At 53.5% G+C, this 16,130-nt stretch overlaps 2 protein-coding genes across 5 annotated transcripts; one reads left to right on the top strand and one right to left on the bottom strand.

Annotated features, from left to right (window-relative positions):
* The first annotated feature begins 50 nt into the window (after positions 1–50).
* DOLK (dolichol kinase) lies at positions 51–2,084 on the top strand. Its single transcript, XM_010984245.3, has one exon. The coding sequence runs from the start codon at positions 314–316 to the stop codon at positions 1,928–1,930; it is 1,617 nt and encodes a 538-aa protein (XP_010982547.1). The 5' UTR covers positions 51–313; the 3' UTR covers positions 1,931–2,084.
* Positions 2,085–4,305: 2,221 nt separating this feature from the next.
* PHYHD1 (phytanoyl-CoA dioxygenase domain containing 1) lies at positions 4,306–13,492 on the bottom strand. Of its 4 annotated transcripts, none has more exons than XM_064490599.1 (11): positions 13,340–13,490; positions 11,918–12,076; positions 9,452–9,509; positions 9,270–9,317; positions 8,246–8,301; positions 8,098–8,160; positions 6,597–6,666; positions 6,014–6,142; positions 5,792–5,908; positions 4,829–4,955; positions 4,306–4,724 (listed from the first exon to the last, which is right to left on the bottom strand). In XM_064490599.1, exons 1-11 carry the CDS (start codon positions 13,370–13,372, stop codon positions 4,679–4,681), a joined length of 906 nt encoding a protein of 301 aa, XP_064346669.1. In that variant the 5' UTR covers positions 13,373–13,490; the 3' UTR covers positions 4,306–4,678. The 4 variants fall into 4 exon arrangements, with proteins under 4 accessions (XP_064346669.1, XP_064346668.1, XP_010982548.1 ...); XM_064490598.1 differs by having other exon boundaries at positions 9,434–9,509; positions 13,340–13,489; XM_010984246.3 differs by lacking the exon at positions 6,597–6,666 and adding an exon at positions 7,437–7,458 and having other exon boundaries at positions 9,434–9,509; positions 13,340–13,486.
* Between the last annotated feature and the right edge of the window lie 2,638 nt (positions 13,493–16,130).

Genomic DNA, 16,130 nt, shown 5'->3' with positions numbered 1-16,130 from the left:
ACGTGACCACGCGCCTCCAGGGCGTGGAAGGGGCTTCTCGTCACGTGAAGGCGGGGCGGGGTTAAAATGGCGATGCCCAGAGAGGTGAGGAAACCAGGGCGAGGGCGGCGGAGGCAGTGAGGCAGACGGCCGAGGGCAGACGTCTGCGCCGTAGGTGGGAAGCTCCCAGGCGGCAGAGAGTTCTCGCAACTGGAGAACGGAGAGAGGTCCTGGCTGGGTGAAGCTACCGCTGTCTGCCTGGCGGGGCTTAAGCGGCCGAGAGTCGAAAGCGTCCCTTGTCACCCCGGTTTCCCGCGGTCCCAGGTCTAGAGAGATGACTCGAGAGTGCGCTCCGCCGGCCCCTGGGTCCGGGGCTCCTCTAAGCGGGTCGGTGCTGGCAGAGGCAGCAGTGGTGTTCGTAGTGGTGCTGAGCATCCACGCAGCCGTGTGGGATCGCTACTCGTGGTGCGCTGTGGCCCTCGCAGTGCAGGCCTTCTACGTCCAATACAAATGGGACCGGCTGCTACAGCAGGGAAGCGCTGTTTTCCAGTTCCGAACGTCGGCAAACAGTGGCCTACTGCCCGCCTCAGTGGTCATGCCGTTGCTCGGGCTGGTGATGAAGGAGCGCTGCCAGACTGCGGGGAACCCATACTTTGAGCGCTTTGGAATTGTGGTGGCGGCCACTGGCATGGCAGTGGCTCTTTTCTCATCAGTACTGGCACTGGGCATCACTCGCCCAGTACCCACCAACACCTGTGTCATCTCAGGCTTGGCTGGAGGTGTCATCATTTATATCATGAAGCACTCACTGAGTGTAGGTGAGGTGATCGAGGTCCTGGAGGTCCTGCTGATCTTCGTCTACCTCAACATGATCCTGCTGTATCTGCTGCCCCGCTGCTTCACCCCTGGAGAGGCACTGCTGGTATTGGGTGGCATCAGCTTCATGCTCAACCAGCTCATCAAACGCTCTCTGACTGTGGTGGAAAGCCAGGGGGACCCGGTGGACTTTTTCCTGCTGGTCGTACTGGTAGGGATGGTGCTCATGGGCATCTTCTTCAGCACCCTCTTTGTTTTTATGGACTCAGGCACCTGGGCCTCCTCCATCTTCTTCCACCTCATGACCTGTGTGCTGGGCCTTGGCGTGGTCCTGCCCTGGCTGCACCGGCTCATCCGCAGGAACCCCCTGCTCTGGCTTTTTCAGTTCCTCTTCCAGACAGAGACCCGAGTCTACCTCCTAGCCTACTGGTCTCTGCTGGCCACCTTGGCCTGTCTGGTGGTGCTATACCAGAATGCCAAGCGGTCATCTTCTGACTCCAAGAAGCACCAAGCCCCTACCATTGCACGGAAGTATTTCCACTTCATTGTAGTAGCCACCTACATTCCAGGTATCATCTTTGACCGGCCACTGCTCTACGTGGCCGCCACCGTATGTCTAGCAGTCTTCATCTTCCTGGAGTATGTGCGCTACTTCCGCATCAAGCCCCTGGGCCACACTCTGCGGAGCCTCCTGTCCCTCTTCCTGGATGAACGAGACAGTGGACCACTCATCCTGACCCACATCTACCTGCTTCTAGGCATGTCTCTTCCCATTTGGCTAGTCCCCAGACCCTGCACACAAAACGGTAGCTTAGGGGGAGCGAGGGCTCTAGTCCCCTATGCAGGTGTCCTGGCTGTTGGTGTAGGTGACACTGTGGCCTCCATATTTGGCAGCACCATGGGGGAGATTCGCTGGCCTGGAACCAAAAAGACTTTTGAGGGGACCATGACATCTATATTTGCCCAGATCATTTCTGTAGCTCTGATCTTAATCTTTGACAGTGGAGTGGACCTAAACTACAGTTATGCTTGGATTTTGGGGTCCATCAGCACCGTGTCACTCCTGGAAGCCTACACTACGCAGATAGACAATCTCCTTTTGCCTCTCTACCTCCTGATATTGCTTATGGCCTAGCTGCTGTGCAGCAGCAATGGAGGAAACAGGAACATGGGGAGGATGAATGGTCCCCACAGCAGCCAGCCACTTAGGCAGGAAGAGCCAAGGACTGAGAAGCAGATTTAATTTTTTCAGTTGAATAGGATTTAAAATAAAAATCAAAGCTCTCCTGGTTTTAGTTTTGCTGATACTTAAAAAGCAAAAAGGCTTAAAGGATAGTGCAACAGTTCAAAAAGCTTGAGTGTGCTGCAGGGCCCCCCTCACCTTGCCGTCCTCAAGGGTCTGGAGTGGACAATGGAGGCAGTAGGGCATAGTGGTTAACGCTTCAGGTTTTGGTGTCAGACTCATCTGGTCAGAATCCTTGGCTGTACCACTTCTTAACTGTGTGAGTTGTGTAATCACTCTGCCCTCAATTCTACTGTCTGCAAGATGAGAATAGTAAGAGCCTACACCTCACAGGGTACTGTGAGGATCTGATAAGATAACATGTGTGAAATTTCCAGCCCAGGGCCCGCACATAATGAGCAGTCAGTAAGGGAAAGTGTCATTGTTACCCAAGGCCAGTTGTCATCTCAGCAAAGAGCCAAGCAAGCCAAAGGGTTATGTGGGTTGTACTTGGAGACCAGAATGATCTTACTCCCCTGATTTCATTTGGAGGAGAATCCAAGAGGAAAATAGCCAGGTGTGTGTGGTTTCTCCCGTTTGGGCTAGGAAGAGCTGAAGGGGAGAGGTGGGATGGGCTTGGGGCATCCCTGGAAGGGCTGGAGAAAGAGGATCCCACCCTGGGCTGACTACCTGTTTCAGCCAACCCCTACCCTGCCTCACGGTCTCTGCTGCCTGGCTGAGTGGTGCTGATTTACAGGCCAGACAGCACAGGGCTCTTGTCAAGGGCTCCCTCCTGAGACTTGTCACACTCCAGTCACGTACACACCTGTGTTTATCTCTTCTGTGGCTTCTAAGAAATTAGAGCCAGGGGGGCCAGTGAAGTTTACTGAGAGTTCAGAATCGCTCTCCGGCAGGGAAGGACCCATGCTCCAGCCTTGCTCTCTGGGAGGATGGAGTCCAGGTCTGCCTGGTTCCCCACCACAGCCCCCAGTGCCAGCACAGCCTGCCTGGCACATAGCGGGAACTCAGTAGACCTTCACTGAATGGATGGACATCTCCCATCAGCGAGAAGACAGCACAGCAGGTTTCTAAAGGCCAGCCTGACAGGGAGGGGCCTAGGAGGAAGAGATGAGAACTTTGGCCCACCAAAGCAGAAGCCAGGAGCTAAGCTCCAGGGAGCCTGTGCTTCTGCCTGGGCGTCACTGCCAAGCCATTCCCCTCCAAAGACAGTACTAGGACATTCCTTTTGGGCCCAAAGGAGACTGAACAAACCCTTCTCTTTGCTCCGGCTCCCCACTACTGCTTGCTGAAGGAGGTAGCAGCATGTTAGGGAAGAGGACAGACTTTGCCTCACTGACTCCCCGGGTGGCCTTGGTTTGTCCACATATACAGTGGGGGCTGGATATCAGGGTCAGAAATTTATAAGGCTGCTGAGGCCAGGCAGGTAACGCAATGAAAGAGGGTGGGGAAGGGAAGCCGAGAGCACACCGGCCTCTAAGGAGGCAGCTCCAGTCAGTCGTCGCCTAGGGTAGACCACAGGTCCGGGCCATTGACCTGCTCCTTCGAGGAAGCTTAGAAACCTGGATCATTAAGTGAAATCTCCCAATTTTAAAAAGTTTTTTTTGTTGTTAATGCTGAGGCCCAGACAGAACACTTCTGCACTGTGAAATCGGCTGGTGGCCCCCAGTTTGCAACTTCTGGGCCGAACGCCAGCTCAGCAGGTTTTGGATTTGGTAGTTGTTCCTGCAGGTCTGGGTGCCTGCCCAGCATGCCCCAGCAGGAGGGACCTGTACAGGTCCTCATCCAGCCCCCTGATCATAGAGGTGGCAAAACGAGCCAAGAGAGAAGGGCCTGGCCTGAAGTGGGAAAGCGAGTTGGTCACAGAGCCAGAGCAGAATCTAAGAATGGATTCCAGGCCCTGGTCTCCTTCCCCCCTGCACACACACACACCCAGGAAAGGAGAACTGGGAGCGTAGAGTTTGGAAGCACAGGCTTGGGATCCGGCTGACCTCTGAACACCTGGGCAGCTGTGTGACTTGGGCAAGTCACTTAACCTTCCTGTGCCAGCTTCTTCATCTGTAAGCACAGAAGGTAAGAGCACCTACCTCAAAGGTGTGAGGATCCAGTGAGATAAAGTATGTAACACTCTTAGCACCATGAATGCCTACTAACGTTACTGACTATTAGTAACATGATGCAGACCTCACCAGGCAGGGCTGGGGCATCTGGGATGATTTGCAGCCGGACTCCCGAGTGCAAGGCTGCTTGGGAAAGGAGGGTCAAGACGCTGCGTTCCGAAGGCATTTTTATTCAGTGTCTCATGCTGTAATAAGCACGAGTTTCATCTGAGAGGAGAGGAGGGTAAGAAGCCGGCAGAGAAGCAGCCAGAACCCTTTCATGGCTGAGAGGCCGCCTCGAGGGGGAAGTCATGTTGGGGCAGGGGGAGGCAGAGACAGAGATCGCAGGAAAGGCACCCCGCCCGGACTCCTGCTGCCTGGCAGCTACCTCGTGCCTGCCTGTCTGCACAGACACTGGCAGAAGGAAAGCCCAGGAGGGGAGATGCGGCTTCCCGGCTGCAGCCGGGTGGTCAGGTGAGGCGCTGGTGTTGGCAGCCCACAGCTTCCCCGAGGAGGGGACAGCATCCCGGCCCTGAGAGGGCCTTCAGGTGTACAGCGGGGGAAAGGGCAGCTCGGCTGTCGGCTGGAGCCTGCAGAGTATGGGGAGATGCCTTGAGGTGCCGGTAGCACTGCTCCCAGCCTCCAGGACCTCTTCGGGAGACTGTCTGGAGCAAACACACACCCTGCCACCTACCAATTCTCTGGGCTCCAGACGGTGCCGGCGGTCTCCATGATGTGGAAAGTATAGGCCTGGCGCGAGCGGTCGGAGAAATTCTGCTCACTCTTGTGCACCACTTCGCCATGGATTAGGACGAGGGCCCCTGGTGGGGACGCAGAAGGTCAGGAGAGCACTCAGGGCAGGAAGGGACATGGTGGGCACCCTCCTCCCTCAAGCAGTGCTGTGGCCTATTCATCCGCATTCCCATCCCTGGAAGCTTGGGCCTGCAGCCTGCCCCAGCATGAGAGGCTTATGCTGTTGGATGTAGGTTCCCCTGGGATCAAGTCCCTTCTGCTGTGGCCTGTGCCCTTAGCAAGGCTAAGCAAGGGCATCCCCTTCCATGGTATTTGCAGAACCAGGCAGAAGCTCTCTGTCCCGTGCCAGCCAGCTGGGGCCTCACCCATGAACTTGGAGTTAGGGCTCAGTCTCCCTTTTTAAAAAGTAAGGGAGTGCTGACAGCCAGCATTTGTGAGCACTTGTGCACCACCTTCCTTGTCATCTCTCTGGCTTCCCCACTTTATGTCTGGGGAAACGGAGGCTCAGGAAGTCTCAGTCATTCGCCCCAAGACGAGGGGAGGGTATAGCTCAGTGGTAGAGTGCATGCTTAGCATGCATGAGGTCCTGGGTTTAATCCCTAGTACCTCCATAAAAAGACAAAGTTAAATAAATGACCTAATTACCAACCCTCCCCCCAAAAAAAACCCCAAAATATTAAATTTGCCCAAAGAGACAGTCCGGAAGTAGCAGCATCTGGATTCCAGCCTGATCTGGGAGACCCTGCTGTTCATCACACAGCTTTCAGTCTTCCCAGTGCCCAACCAACCCGACCTTCTCTCACTCTGACTTTACAACTCTCAGGTGAACTGGGTGGTCAGAGCAAGCACAGAGCCCCGGCCATGGCCTCTGGGCCCTCCTCTGCGCCCTCTGTGCCCCACCTACCTCTCCGCGCTGGTGTGGGCACAAAGAGGCTGTTATCCCGGGCTGGCTCGGACCCAAGGAAGCTGGTGCCAGGCTCTGAGCCAGCAGGGGCCCGGACCATCCTTCTAGACACTCCCCCTGCAGGCCAAGATGGGGCTTTTAGCCTCCCTTTTTATCCCCCGTCGGGTCCCTCCCGCATGAGGCATGGGGGACGAGTGGGCAGGGAGAGACAGTTGTCCTCACCAGTGTGGGAGCCAGGGATGAACCAGAGGCAGCCGTTCTCCAGTGTGGCATCCTCCAACGCAATCCACACACCCAGCACCCGGCCCAGGGGCTCCGTGTACAGGAAGGAGGCGTCCTGGTGAGGGGTGACTGCAGCAGGCCCACCTGGGCATGAGGACCCCAGTCCCACCTCACCTTGGCCTTTTCTATTCCCTCCTCAGTCCTCTCAGGACCCTCCAGGCCCAGCCTCCTGTGATCAGTTAGAATTTCACCACTTCCTGGCCCAGAGATTCTGGGCAAGAGATTTCACCTCTCAAAGCTTCAATTTCCTAAACCACAAAGTAGCCCCCGTGATGACCTAACCTTGTGGGGTTGCTGGAGGATTCCATGAGACGGTTTACGAAAAGTGCTTCGTACAGGGCCCAGTGTAGGAATTCTGGCTAAAAAGCAGCTGCTAGTGTTTAATTCCAGCCACGTAACTAAAGCCACTATCCTTAACCAGGGACAGCACCTCCAGCCACCAGATGATGCAGTGTGCGCCACCAGCGGTGTAAGACTGGGAAGTTGGGTGTGAAGGGAGGAGGGGCACTGACTGAGCACCTACACTGTAAACATCCCCTGCGTGATGCTGGGGCCCAGGCAAGGTGGAGGACCGCTGAACAGAGCACCTTAGCCTGTAATGACAAAAGAGGGTGCTGATCTCGCCTGGTTCCTATGTGTTTAGGAACTATGTGTTTCTGAGCCCCAAACTTTAAGAGGAGCTTTGACACTCCAGACAGTGTCCAGATGAAGGTGTCCTAATTTGGGGGAAGCATTTGGAGGAGGAATGGCTGGAGGAAATGGGGGTGCTGAACTGAACAGAGAAGGCTCAGGCAGGGGACGGTCACCCCTCCAGGAGACTGTCCTCAGGCTGAATGGCAGGGAGGAGGGGACCTCACAAGGGGGCTGATGTATGCTCATGCAAGGAAAGAAAGAGCTGCCTGCAGCGGGTGAGCCCTCTGTCCCTGGAGGTACTGGAGAGAGATGGATCATCACCCACGGGGGAGGCTGGAAAGGGTGTCTGTGTATCCTGTGGGGTTTGTAATTAGATAAGCAACTTCTATGCTGAATCAGTCCCCTAGGGAACTTGTTAAAATACAGATTCCCAGCCCCTTGCCACCCTCCTGACTCAAGAGCTCGGGAATGGGGCCCAGGAATCTGTATTTTTAACCAACTAGGCTTTGCTGCCAGGGTCAACCACTGTTTCAAGGGCTCCAGGATGCCCTCCCAATCCACTTGGGAAGGCACAGAAAGTGGCATGGCTTCTCCCCCCTCCCCAGCCCAGGCTCTCACCCCTGGACATCACAGCAAGTGCCATCCCTCCCCCTGAAGACCTGACAATAGCTGAAGTCCCAGATCTCCCACCAGGCCTTTGCTGGGCCCCCCAGCCTGCTTCTTGGCTCACCTTCGCCCCCAAAGTGAGGTTGCTGCAAGAGAGAGAGAAGGGCTGGGTGCGGCTGGGGACAGCAGGAGGCACAGGGGCTGCTCTGAGTCATCTGAGCGGGGTGCTATTCCCCGGCCACAGGTGTTTCCCTCCAAGGATTCCAGCTCAGCACCTAGCTATCCAGCACCTACTGTGTACTGGGCCCAGGAGGGCTGCAAAGCGGAAAACCACCCTGCCTGGGGATGCTTCCAGTCTGAGCACACGTATGCCTCGCAAGAATGCAAGACAGAAGTGAGGGGCGGCAGGAGAGCCTGGGGCGCAGGCCAGCAGTTAGGCCTCTGGGCTCCAAGGTCAGGGATTGGTCCTCTCTTCCCAAGGGAGCTGGAAGGCTTCTTGAAGGAGGTGGCACTGAGCTGGCCCTTGAAAGTTGGGAGCAGAGCATTTCAATAGCCAGTTAAGGGAGGAGGCAGCCCTGGGATCCCCTTCCTTTCTGCCACCAAATTTTAACCTGAGTTAAGTGCCCAGCACCCTCATCAGAGGGGACCAATTTTACATGTTATCCAACCAACTTAAAAATTCTTCAGGGAAGCAGCTTGTGGCCGATGTAAGGAGGGGCTTGGTATAAGCACTGTGCCCATTTTACAGAGGGTAAACCAAGGCCTGGGGAGGATGGGGAGCTCACCTTAAAGATATACATACTCTGTACCACCACCGGCATCTGGAGGCCCAGACTTCTGGCCAAGGCCTGGAAGGAGGCAGAGGTCACACTGCCGGCCCACCCGCATTCATATCTGGCCCAGCCACCCACCCTCACCGACACCTCTGCTCACCTGCACCTTGGGGGAGTGTGTGACACACCTGAAGACAGGGTCATGGGCATGCAGAGCTGCAGGACAGAGGGGGACTGATGAGCCAGTCCCCAGACCCCATGCGTCCCTCCCACGCCTAGGCCTGGGCACCCAGGTCAGGCCGCACTTTGATATTCTCACCGATTTTATGTCCATTAAGCTTTCTGCTAGTTTATAATCAAGGAAGGGGCCCCACAGAGGCCTTCATCCCACTCATGACCTTTTTACTGTCCTTCTGGCCCTGACTGCCTGCTCCTCAAGAGACAAAGGACTCCAAGGTGGCAGGCTTGGTACTGCCGCTTACTCTGTGCCACGTTGAGCACCCATTTCTGTCCCATAAGCCTTAGTCCCTTCCACATACAACAGGTCTAAAAGGCTGGCCCTGCCTCCTGGGCTTCCAATTACCCCATGGGCGAATGGACATGCAGCCGCAGCCCAGGGCCAGGCACGGAGCAGTCACTGTTTACTACTGTTGTTATTACAAAAAGTGAGGGTCAAACGTTATTTCCTGCCACTGAACGGTACACTTCAAAATGGTTTCAATGAAAAATTTTATCTGTATCTTACCACAATTTGTCAAAAACAAAGCTACCATGATATAACTTCAAGTTTAAAAAGCAACTATAAAATAAATGATAATACATAATCCTGAAAAAAAAAAAAGAGAGGTTTTTGTAGATTGGTTTTGGGGGTCTCAGAACAGGTCCATGTCAACATGTTAGGTGCTCCTTAAGGAGGCTCCAGGAAGCAGTGAGACCCAGAAGCCCCACGTGCCTGGTGCCTGAGTCATCCCCAGGCCAGGCAGTAGAGAGCTGAGGGGTCTGCACACACCCATCTGCGTGGGGGGCTCAGGGGGACTCCTGTTCCCAGTGCCATGGTGGCAGAATCATGCAATTAGCATCATAAGATGCAGAAATGCCATTTGCTGGGCCACAAACTTACTGTGCACTTTGGAGTAAGGCCCTTAAACTCTTCAGACCTCAGTTTCCCCCAAGCCTCTGCTTACCATGGCCAATTTTGTTGATGGATTTCTCCGGAGGGACCAGGAAGTTTCCTGTGGCACAAGGATGCAGACCAGTAAAGGCAGCTGGTCTCAGTGCCCACCCCCCAGCCCCGGGGGACAGAGACCCAAGTCTAGCCACCCCCACCTCTAGGGCTCCAGCTCCAAACCTTTCTTATCAAAGACACCTTCCTCAAAGAAGAATCGAATCTTGTCACCACTGCTCAAGAAATAGTCTGTGCTGCCCTGTGGAGAGAGAACATCAGAGGGACTGAGAGAGCATGATGGGAGCAGAGGTGGATCTGGCTGAGAGGGAAGAGGATTCAGGTGCCCCCCCCAACCCCAAAGCTGCAGACTCCATTGGTGCTTCTCAAACTTGTCCACTGCGGCACAAATGGTGAACGGGAACTCCAAGTGCCTGGAAGCACAGCTGGAACCTACAAGCATGGAATTTCTAGGAGACCTCTTAACAAGGCACCCGACTCCTGCTCAACAGGGCAAGAGTGACAGGTATTAGATCAAACAGGCCTGGATCCCAGGTAGTCTCTGTTTCCTCATCTGTAAAAGGGGAAATAATAATAGAACTCACCTCCCCCGGGCTGTTGGAGGCTTCAGGTAGAGGCTGAACCTTATAACGACTGAGAACACAGACCCTGAAGCTAGAATACTTGGGTTCAAATCCCAGCTCTGCCCCTGACTGGTTATGACCACAACCATATCACTAAACCTCTCTGGGCTTAGTTTCCTCATAAAATATACAGGTTATTAATGGCATCTGTCTCATAGGGTGAGATTGTAGGGATTATGTGTTGGTACATATAAAGTGCTAGAACAGGGGGCAGGGTATAGCCCAGTGATAGAGTGGGTGCTTAGCATGCATGAGGTCCTGGGTTCAGTCCCCAGTTCCTCCACTGAAATAGATAAATAAATGATCCCTCCCGCCCCCCCAAAAAAGGAAAAAAAAAAAAGCACTAGACCAGTGCTTGGAATATGCTGTCATGTGTGTATCTGCTTTTTATTATTATAGTAATATCATAATATTATTATTACTACTGCTGCCAGAGACAAACACACAGAGAGGGCATGGCTAAATGCTCGATAAATATAAGCTATTGCTAATCTTCTCCTTTTTCCTGCATAACTTCTCCTTGTTAATTTTAACATCATGCTTTAAATTTCTTAGCACCGTATGGAAATGATGCTCCAGAAGATGCCCCAGGTTTTCCTTGTGGCTTCAGCCACCCTTGATCACCACATATATGTTTCTTCCTTTGTGGTGACATCCCTAATTTGTGCACAACTGCTGTCACGGGTGCCTACATGGCTCAACTCAGAGACCCACCTGGCCCTTTCAAAGCCCTTCCCACTGAAAACTGAAAGGGTTTTTTTTTTTTTTTCCAACATTCTTAGCTCCTCTGCACTAGGATCAGAGTGAGGGAAACAAGTCTGGGATGCAGAATTGATAATAATATCAAAGACAATGATGCTATATGCATGTCAAAGACGTTAGTTAACTTGGTAATTCACAAGGGAACCAGCAGCAGGTCCAAAGAAGAATTCTAAGAACCACACAAATACAGGTAATAAGAAACAGTGAAATGAATTTACAGATCAGTGCAAAACTGATCTAGCCACAAAGGCAATAATTGCATTCTACCTGACCCAGTTAATAGTCATTTCTATAGACAAGTATCATGTGAGTTATTATCAGTTCTATGTGACTTACAAAGCTGTCAACTCACTCAAAGACAATGAAAGGTGCAGGAAAGCTGGAAAGGAGAGCTAGACAGGACACCCACTGATTTTTTAAAATTTTAATACGCATTTCAAAGTCTTTCACCGTATCAGTAGTGAATATTTAGTAGTGAATATTTACTGAATACCAATGCAGCCAAATGAAACCGACTGTTTGGAGCAAACAATCTTTCTGTAACCCTTTTTCCTTCTGAAGTCCCCATCCTCTGGGTTGCCTTCCAATCACTGTAATTCCCATCATGCCCACCAGAGGGCAGAAGCTCCTTGCCATGAGTTTGAGTGAATCCCATTTTTGAGCCTGGACCACAGTTTTGGCTTGGGGGCCCAGTCGCAGGCAGGCTCATAAATTCAGACTATGAAGGGTTAAGAGAACTGTGTGGGAGAGCCCCTGGGTCTCAATTTATCCGTCTCAAACTGTACTGAGTCGTACTAGGTCACTGGGGAAAAGAAGCAGAGTTCCTTGTCTCACTGAGGGATGACCCAGGTGGGCCCCTTAGAATCACTTGGCTCATTCTGGGTTGCTGGACACAGAGGCCCTTTGTGGCAAGAGACCTTCTAAGGAAATTCAGCAGAGCAGTAACACCATGAAATTTGTATCAGGCGGATCTGGGTTCAAATATTGGCTCTGTTAGTCCCTAACTGTGTAGTTTGGGGCAAATGAGCTGAGCCTCATTTATCCCACTTGTCAAATGGGGGCAGTAACTCTGGCCTTATACATTCATAGCAGGGAGTGAAGGAAATATGCAGAGAAGACACATGGAAGACACATGGAAGGGATCTGATTCGTTACCAGAATGAGCCCGTGGGCCTTGGGACCCTACCTTTCCAGGCTGCTGCTCTGGCTGGGGACTGAGCTCATCAAAGACCAAAGTCCCATCCATACTGCTCTAGACACCCACCTGGGCTCGCAGCTGCTCCTCTTCCTGGGTGGAAAATTCCGTGCGGCAGTGGAGAGGGACATCCATCTCGGCCACTATCTCACCGATCCTCTGTTGCATGGCCATACACTCGTCTGCAGACAAGAATCCTTCCAACACCAGGAATCCATCCTCCTGGAACTGTAGGCAGGAAAGAGACTTTGGCTTCCCCCTGCCCTCAGACATTCTTTATGAAGACTGATTTGACCCCTCCCCAAACCTGAAGCTGTGTGAAGGCAGGACCAAGTGTCCTGTTCATTGTTCTGTCCCCCTCCCTGGCCATGGGGTCTAGCGCCCAGTGAAGAACAATCGGTGTTGGCTGCTTGAATGAAAGAAAGGAGAAGGAGAAGGGGAGGTGTCCCCACCTTTACCCTCCAGTGGGCTTGGGTCACATGGGAATACAATCTCATTCATTTACTCAACTAATATTGACAGCATCTACCATGCATCAGACATGGTTTTAGGAGCTGGAGAATCAGTAATGAGAAGCCAGCCATAATGCCTGCCTCCCAGAACTCGCAGTCTACGGAAGGAGACGTACATCAAACAAACCAGGTGAACTTACCACAAGTCAACGAAGTACGGTGTATCTACCTGGAACGCACCACCACTGATAGGAAAATATTTACTGACGTGGGGGTGTGTTCCAGATATAGTGTGAGTTTTTTTCCCTAAAGCCAAATGTATATTAATACCCTAATTTGTGGGAACTTTCATAGTTGCTTTCCCCTCTCTGGCCCTCTCTGGCCCTCTCAGACTATCAGATGGGGTACACAGTAGTGCCTCTTTTGTAAAACATGGCAAGCACTCAATTAGGGCAGTTACTGTGATGGATCTTTAGAGATTCAAGGGCTGTAAGCCAAAATATGAAGTCTCAGCATTGGAATTTATAGGTGGTTTTAAATGTTCTTTTTTGTGCTTTTCTGGTTTTTGTTTTGGTTTTTTTTTTTTTTTTGCATTTTTCCCTTGCCATCAGGAACAAACAAGGGTCATGTTTTTGAAGTCTCCTTCGGTCTCATTCCCACGGGTTAGCCTTTAGAGTTTGAACACGTGGTTCCCCAGCCACCTACCCCTGGCTAGGGGTGTGTCAGAGGTGGGGTGGGGTGGGTGCATCTTCTCATCCACCCCTTACCAGATCCCCTTGCCCTGTCCCTGGATGACAAGATCCTGTGTTTTATCCTGATTTCTGGCACATACACATTCTCACCCCACCCCAGGTCCCGTGGCCTGGACACCCCTGGTTGCATGTGCGTTAGTTAGGGGTCGTTATTGGGAACTGACCACTCCAGTTTCCTCTTCTGAAAAATGTAAGGGGGTGGATTTGAGTTCCTGGGGACTACTCCAACTCTGGAGGGCCTCCCCACTTTACCTGACCTTCTGGGTCCCCACCCATCAGGCCCCTACCTTCTGAAGCTGTGAGGGGCTCAGGCAGGCCATGAGGACGAGGCAGGGTGCTCTGCTGGCTCTGGGTTCTGTGCCCAATGCTGGAGAGGAGAAAGGTCAGGAGGGGAGAGTGGCCGGAGCCTGGGAGGCGGAGGACTTAACCCTTCCCTGCCCAGAGATAAGCCAATCCCGGGCCCCAGCCCCTCCCCCACCCCCGCATCATCTCACTTCTGTCCTTGGATAGGGCCGCCCTGGCCTCTGCCTCAGCCCCACACCCTGGGTCCATCCCCACAGCTAATCCAGGATTAGCCATTTCTGATCTCCTCCCTGGTTTTTAACTGCTCCCTTCCAGTTTCTTTCCAGAAAGCACTCCCAGCTGGCTGTTTACCAGGTGCCCAGAAGATGTGTTCTAGGAGTGTCGTGTCTGGGCAGGCAGGGGGACACTTGAGTCCCAGTCTCCTAGGTGCCACCATTAACTGTGACCTCCGGCCAATGTCTGCCCCTGTCTGGGCCTCAACCAAGGATTAGAAAGCGCCCAGACCACCAGCATCTACTGGTCTGGGTGAGGTGGGCCACAGGGTGGGACTGGGCCTACAGATAGGCCCTGAGTGGTTTTGCATTCCAAAGGTAGAAGGGGCCTCAGAAGAAGGTTGTCTGTCCCCCTCGGCCTCTGCCTCTCCAGCTCTGATCCTCTGAGACTCTCTAGGTCTTGAGAGGATTATGGAAGGCAGCTTCGGGATCTGCCTGCAGCTCAGAGGAGGGGAGAAGATAAGGGGGATCTTAGAAAGGGGAAGGGGCTGGAAAGTGGGGGCCTGGGTCTTCAGAATGAGGGGGAGAGAAGCTGTAGTTCCCGTTCCCCACCCCCAGGCCCAAGATGTCGGGTCTCAGATCAGGTCGGCTGGCACTGGAGGCCGGTGGTCACAGCAGCCCTGCATGCCCACCCTTCTCGCCAGCCCTGCTCAGCAGCTGATGGGGCCATTCTGGCTGCAGCTTCTGACAACCGGCCACTGGCCTTCCCTGAAATGATGCTTTCTGAATGGCAGCGAAGGGACAGAGTGTTTCTGGAGTGAGTGTGGGGACACTGCAGCCCTCAGAAGCCTTGGCCTTGAGTCAAGCCGTGTTTTCTGGGCCATTGCACGGGGAGTAGCTGCTTGGTCCCGACTTCCCGGGAGCCGGGGAGGGGTGAGCACCGCAGGCTCCTGAGGCTGGTGGGGAGAGGTTCTAAGGGGAAAGGCTGGGTGAGGAAGGCAGGCGGAAAAGACAGAACCGTCTGGGGAATTATGCCCAAGGCTCAGCTCACTGGAGGCAGGGAGCGTTTCCAGCAGTCCGGGCCCCTTCAGATACAGTCGCCCAACAGATCCAGAGAGATGCCTGCCGTGTGCCAGGAGCACAGTGAGGGGCCCCAGGGCTAGGCTAGCAACTCCTGGGGGAACCCCCACCTAAGCCAGACGGGGTTTACACCCATGCCCAGGCCTTACATTTCCTATCTGTAATTTGGGCGTAACAGAAGCATTTCCTGGGTACTCAGTAAGTGCCCAACAACTCTTTGCCATCCTGTTAGCAGGAGCTGTTCTAGGTGGAATGTGAGGGCATTTTAATTTTAGTTTTTGAACTTCCCCAAGGTTTCCAAACTACTGTTATGATCAGAGAAAAGGCCACTACTGTGGTTTTAGGTGGAGTGATGGGCCCTGGGTGGGAGTATGGGGAGGGGGAGGGGCTGGGCCGCCCAGGATTTGTTCATTCATTCCTCTCAGGCTTTGGGAAGTGGGTGGGTGGTATTTCTATGTTGCTGTTTTTTCCAGAAGCTAACGAACTCCAGATCGGCACACTGGGCAGCCCCAAGTCTGGGGTGGCTGAGGTGAGGCAGTGGGCATTAGTGGGGAGGTACCAGACTGGACAGGAGAGGAAGACCTCCACTCTTGAGACACAGGAGGGTGTTACAGGGGCTCTTGGCCCAGCTGCTTGGCCTCCCAGTCAGAAAGCCCACGACAGGGGCAGAAGAGGGAGGGACTCTTGACTCAGTCCTGAGGTCACCGGGCAGGGTCAGACTTCATTGGAGGGAGGAAGGACAGACTGGTTTGTTCCACAGGAGATGCCCAATCATCGGCTAAGGCCTCAGTGTTAAGGCCAAGGTCAGACACAATGACCTTTTTTCTTCACCAAAAGACCCCTGCTCCAGGGCCTACGTCAGCCCACATCAGCCTGGCACAAGCCTCACTGGTCCAGGAGCAAGACAGATCATTCATTGATTACCAGGAGCCAGGCCTTCCCTCTGCTAAAAACTCAACCTACCAGCAAAATTATCAGGATGCTGAGTAAGCCTCAGAACAAGACTATGGGGTTGCCAACACCATCCTGATTTTATAAATGAGGAAACTGAGGGCCCACGTCAAATAAACAGCAGAGCTAGGATCTGAGGGCAGTTCTGTTCATCTCCCTGAGCCTCTGCCCTTCACCCCAGCACCTTCAGCCCTTCAGCATCTCCAGCCCAAAGGGGCTGGGAGCTGGGTCAGGCCCGGCCATGGTGACGCTCAGTCCTACCTCTGCAGAGCCCTGGGGACTGGCTGTTGGAGTTACAAGGGACTGATGAGAGCAGGGTAGAAGTGCCCATCACACAGATGGAGACATGGAGGCCACAAGAAGGAAGGGATCAGCCCAGCTTCACGAAGGGGATGACTGAACTGGGACAAGGACCCAGGGCTGTTGGGTCTCATTCCAGTGCCCTCCCCGCCTTCCCTTCAAAACTCCCAAGGGTCCAAACCCTAGACCTCTGGCCGGCAGAGAACGTGCTGGGTGTGGGATCCGGTACCTG

Source organism: Camelus dromedarius, chromosome 10, assembly GCF_036321535.1.
Source record: "Camelus dromedarius isolate mCamDro1 chromosome 10, mCamDro1.pat, whole genome shotgun sequence".
Taxonomy (NCBI): Eukaryota; Metazoa; Chordata; class Mammalia; order Artiodactyla; family Camelidae; genus Camelus; species Camelus dromedarius.
The sequence above is the reverse complement of the archived record's forward strand: the minus strand, read 5'-3'. Positions and strand labels throughout refer to the sequence as shown.

Coding starts and splice junctions, on each gene's coding strand:
- DOLK (XM_010984245.3), top strand. CDS start 314: ATGACTCGAGAGTGCGCTCCGCCGGCCCCTGGGTCCGGGGCTCCTCTA.
- PHYHD1 (XM_064490598.1), bottom strand. CDS start 13,372: ATGGCCTGCCTGAGCCCCTCACAGCTTCAGAAG. Junction 12,077..13,339: donor GCCCCTCACAGCTTCAGAAG/GTAGGGGCCTGA, acceptor TCCTGCCTACAG/TTCCAGGAGGATGGATTCCT. Junction 8,302..9,269: donor CATCAACAAAATTGGCCATG/GTAAGCAGAGGC, acceptor TCTGTCCTGCAG/CTCTGCATGCCCATGACCCT.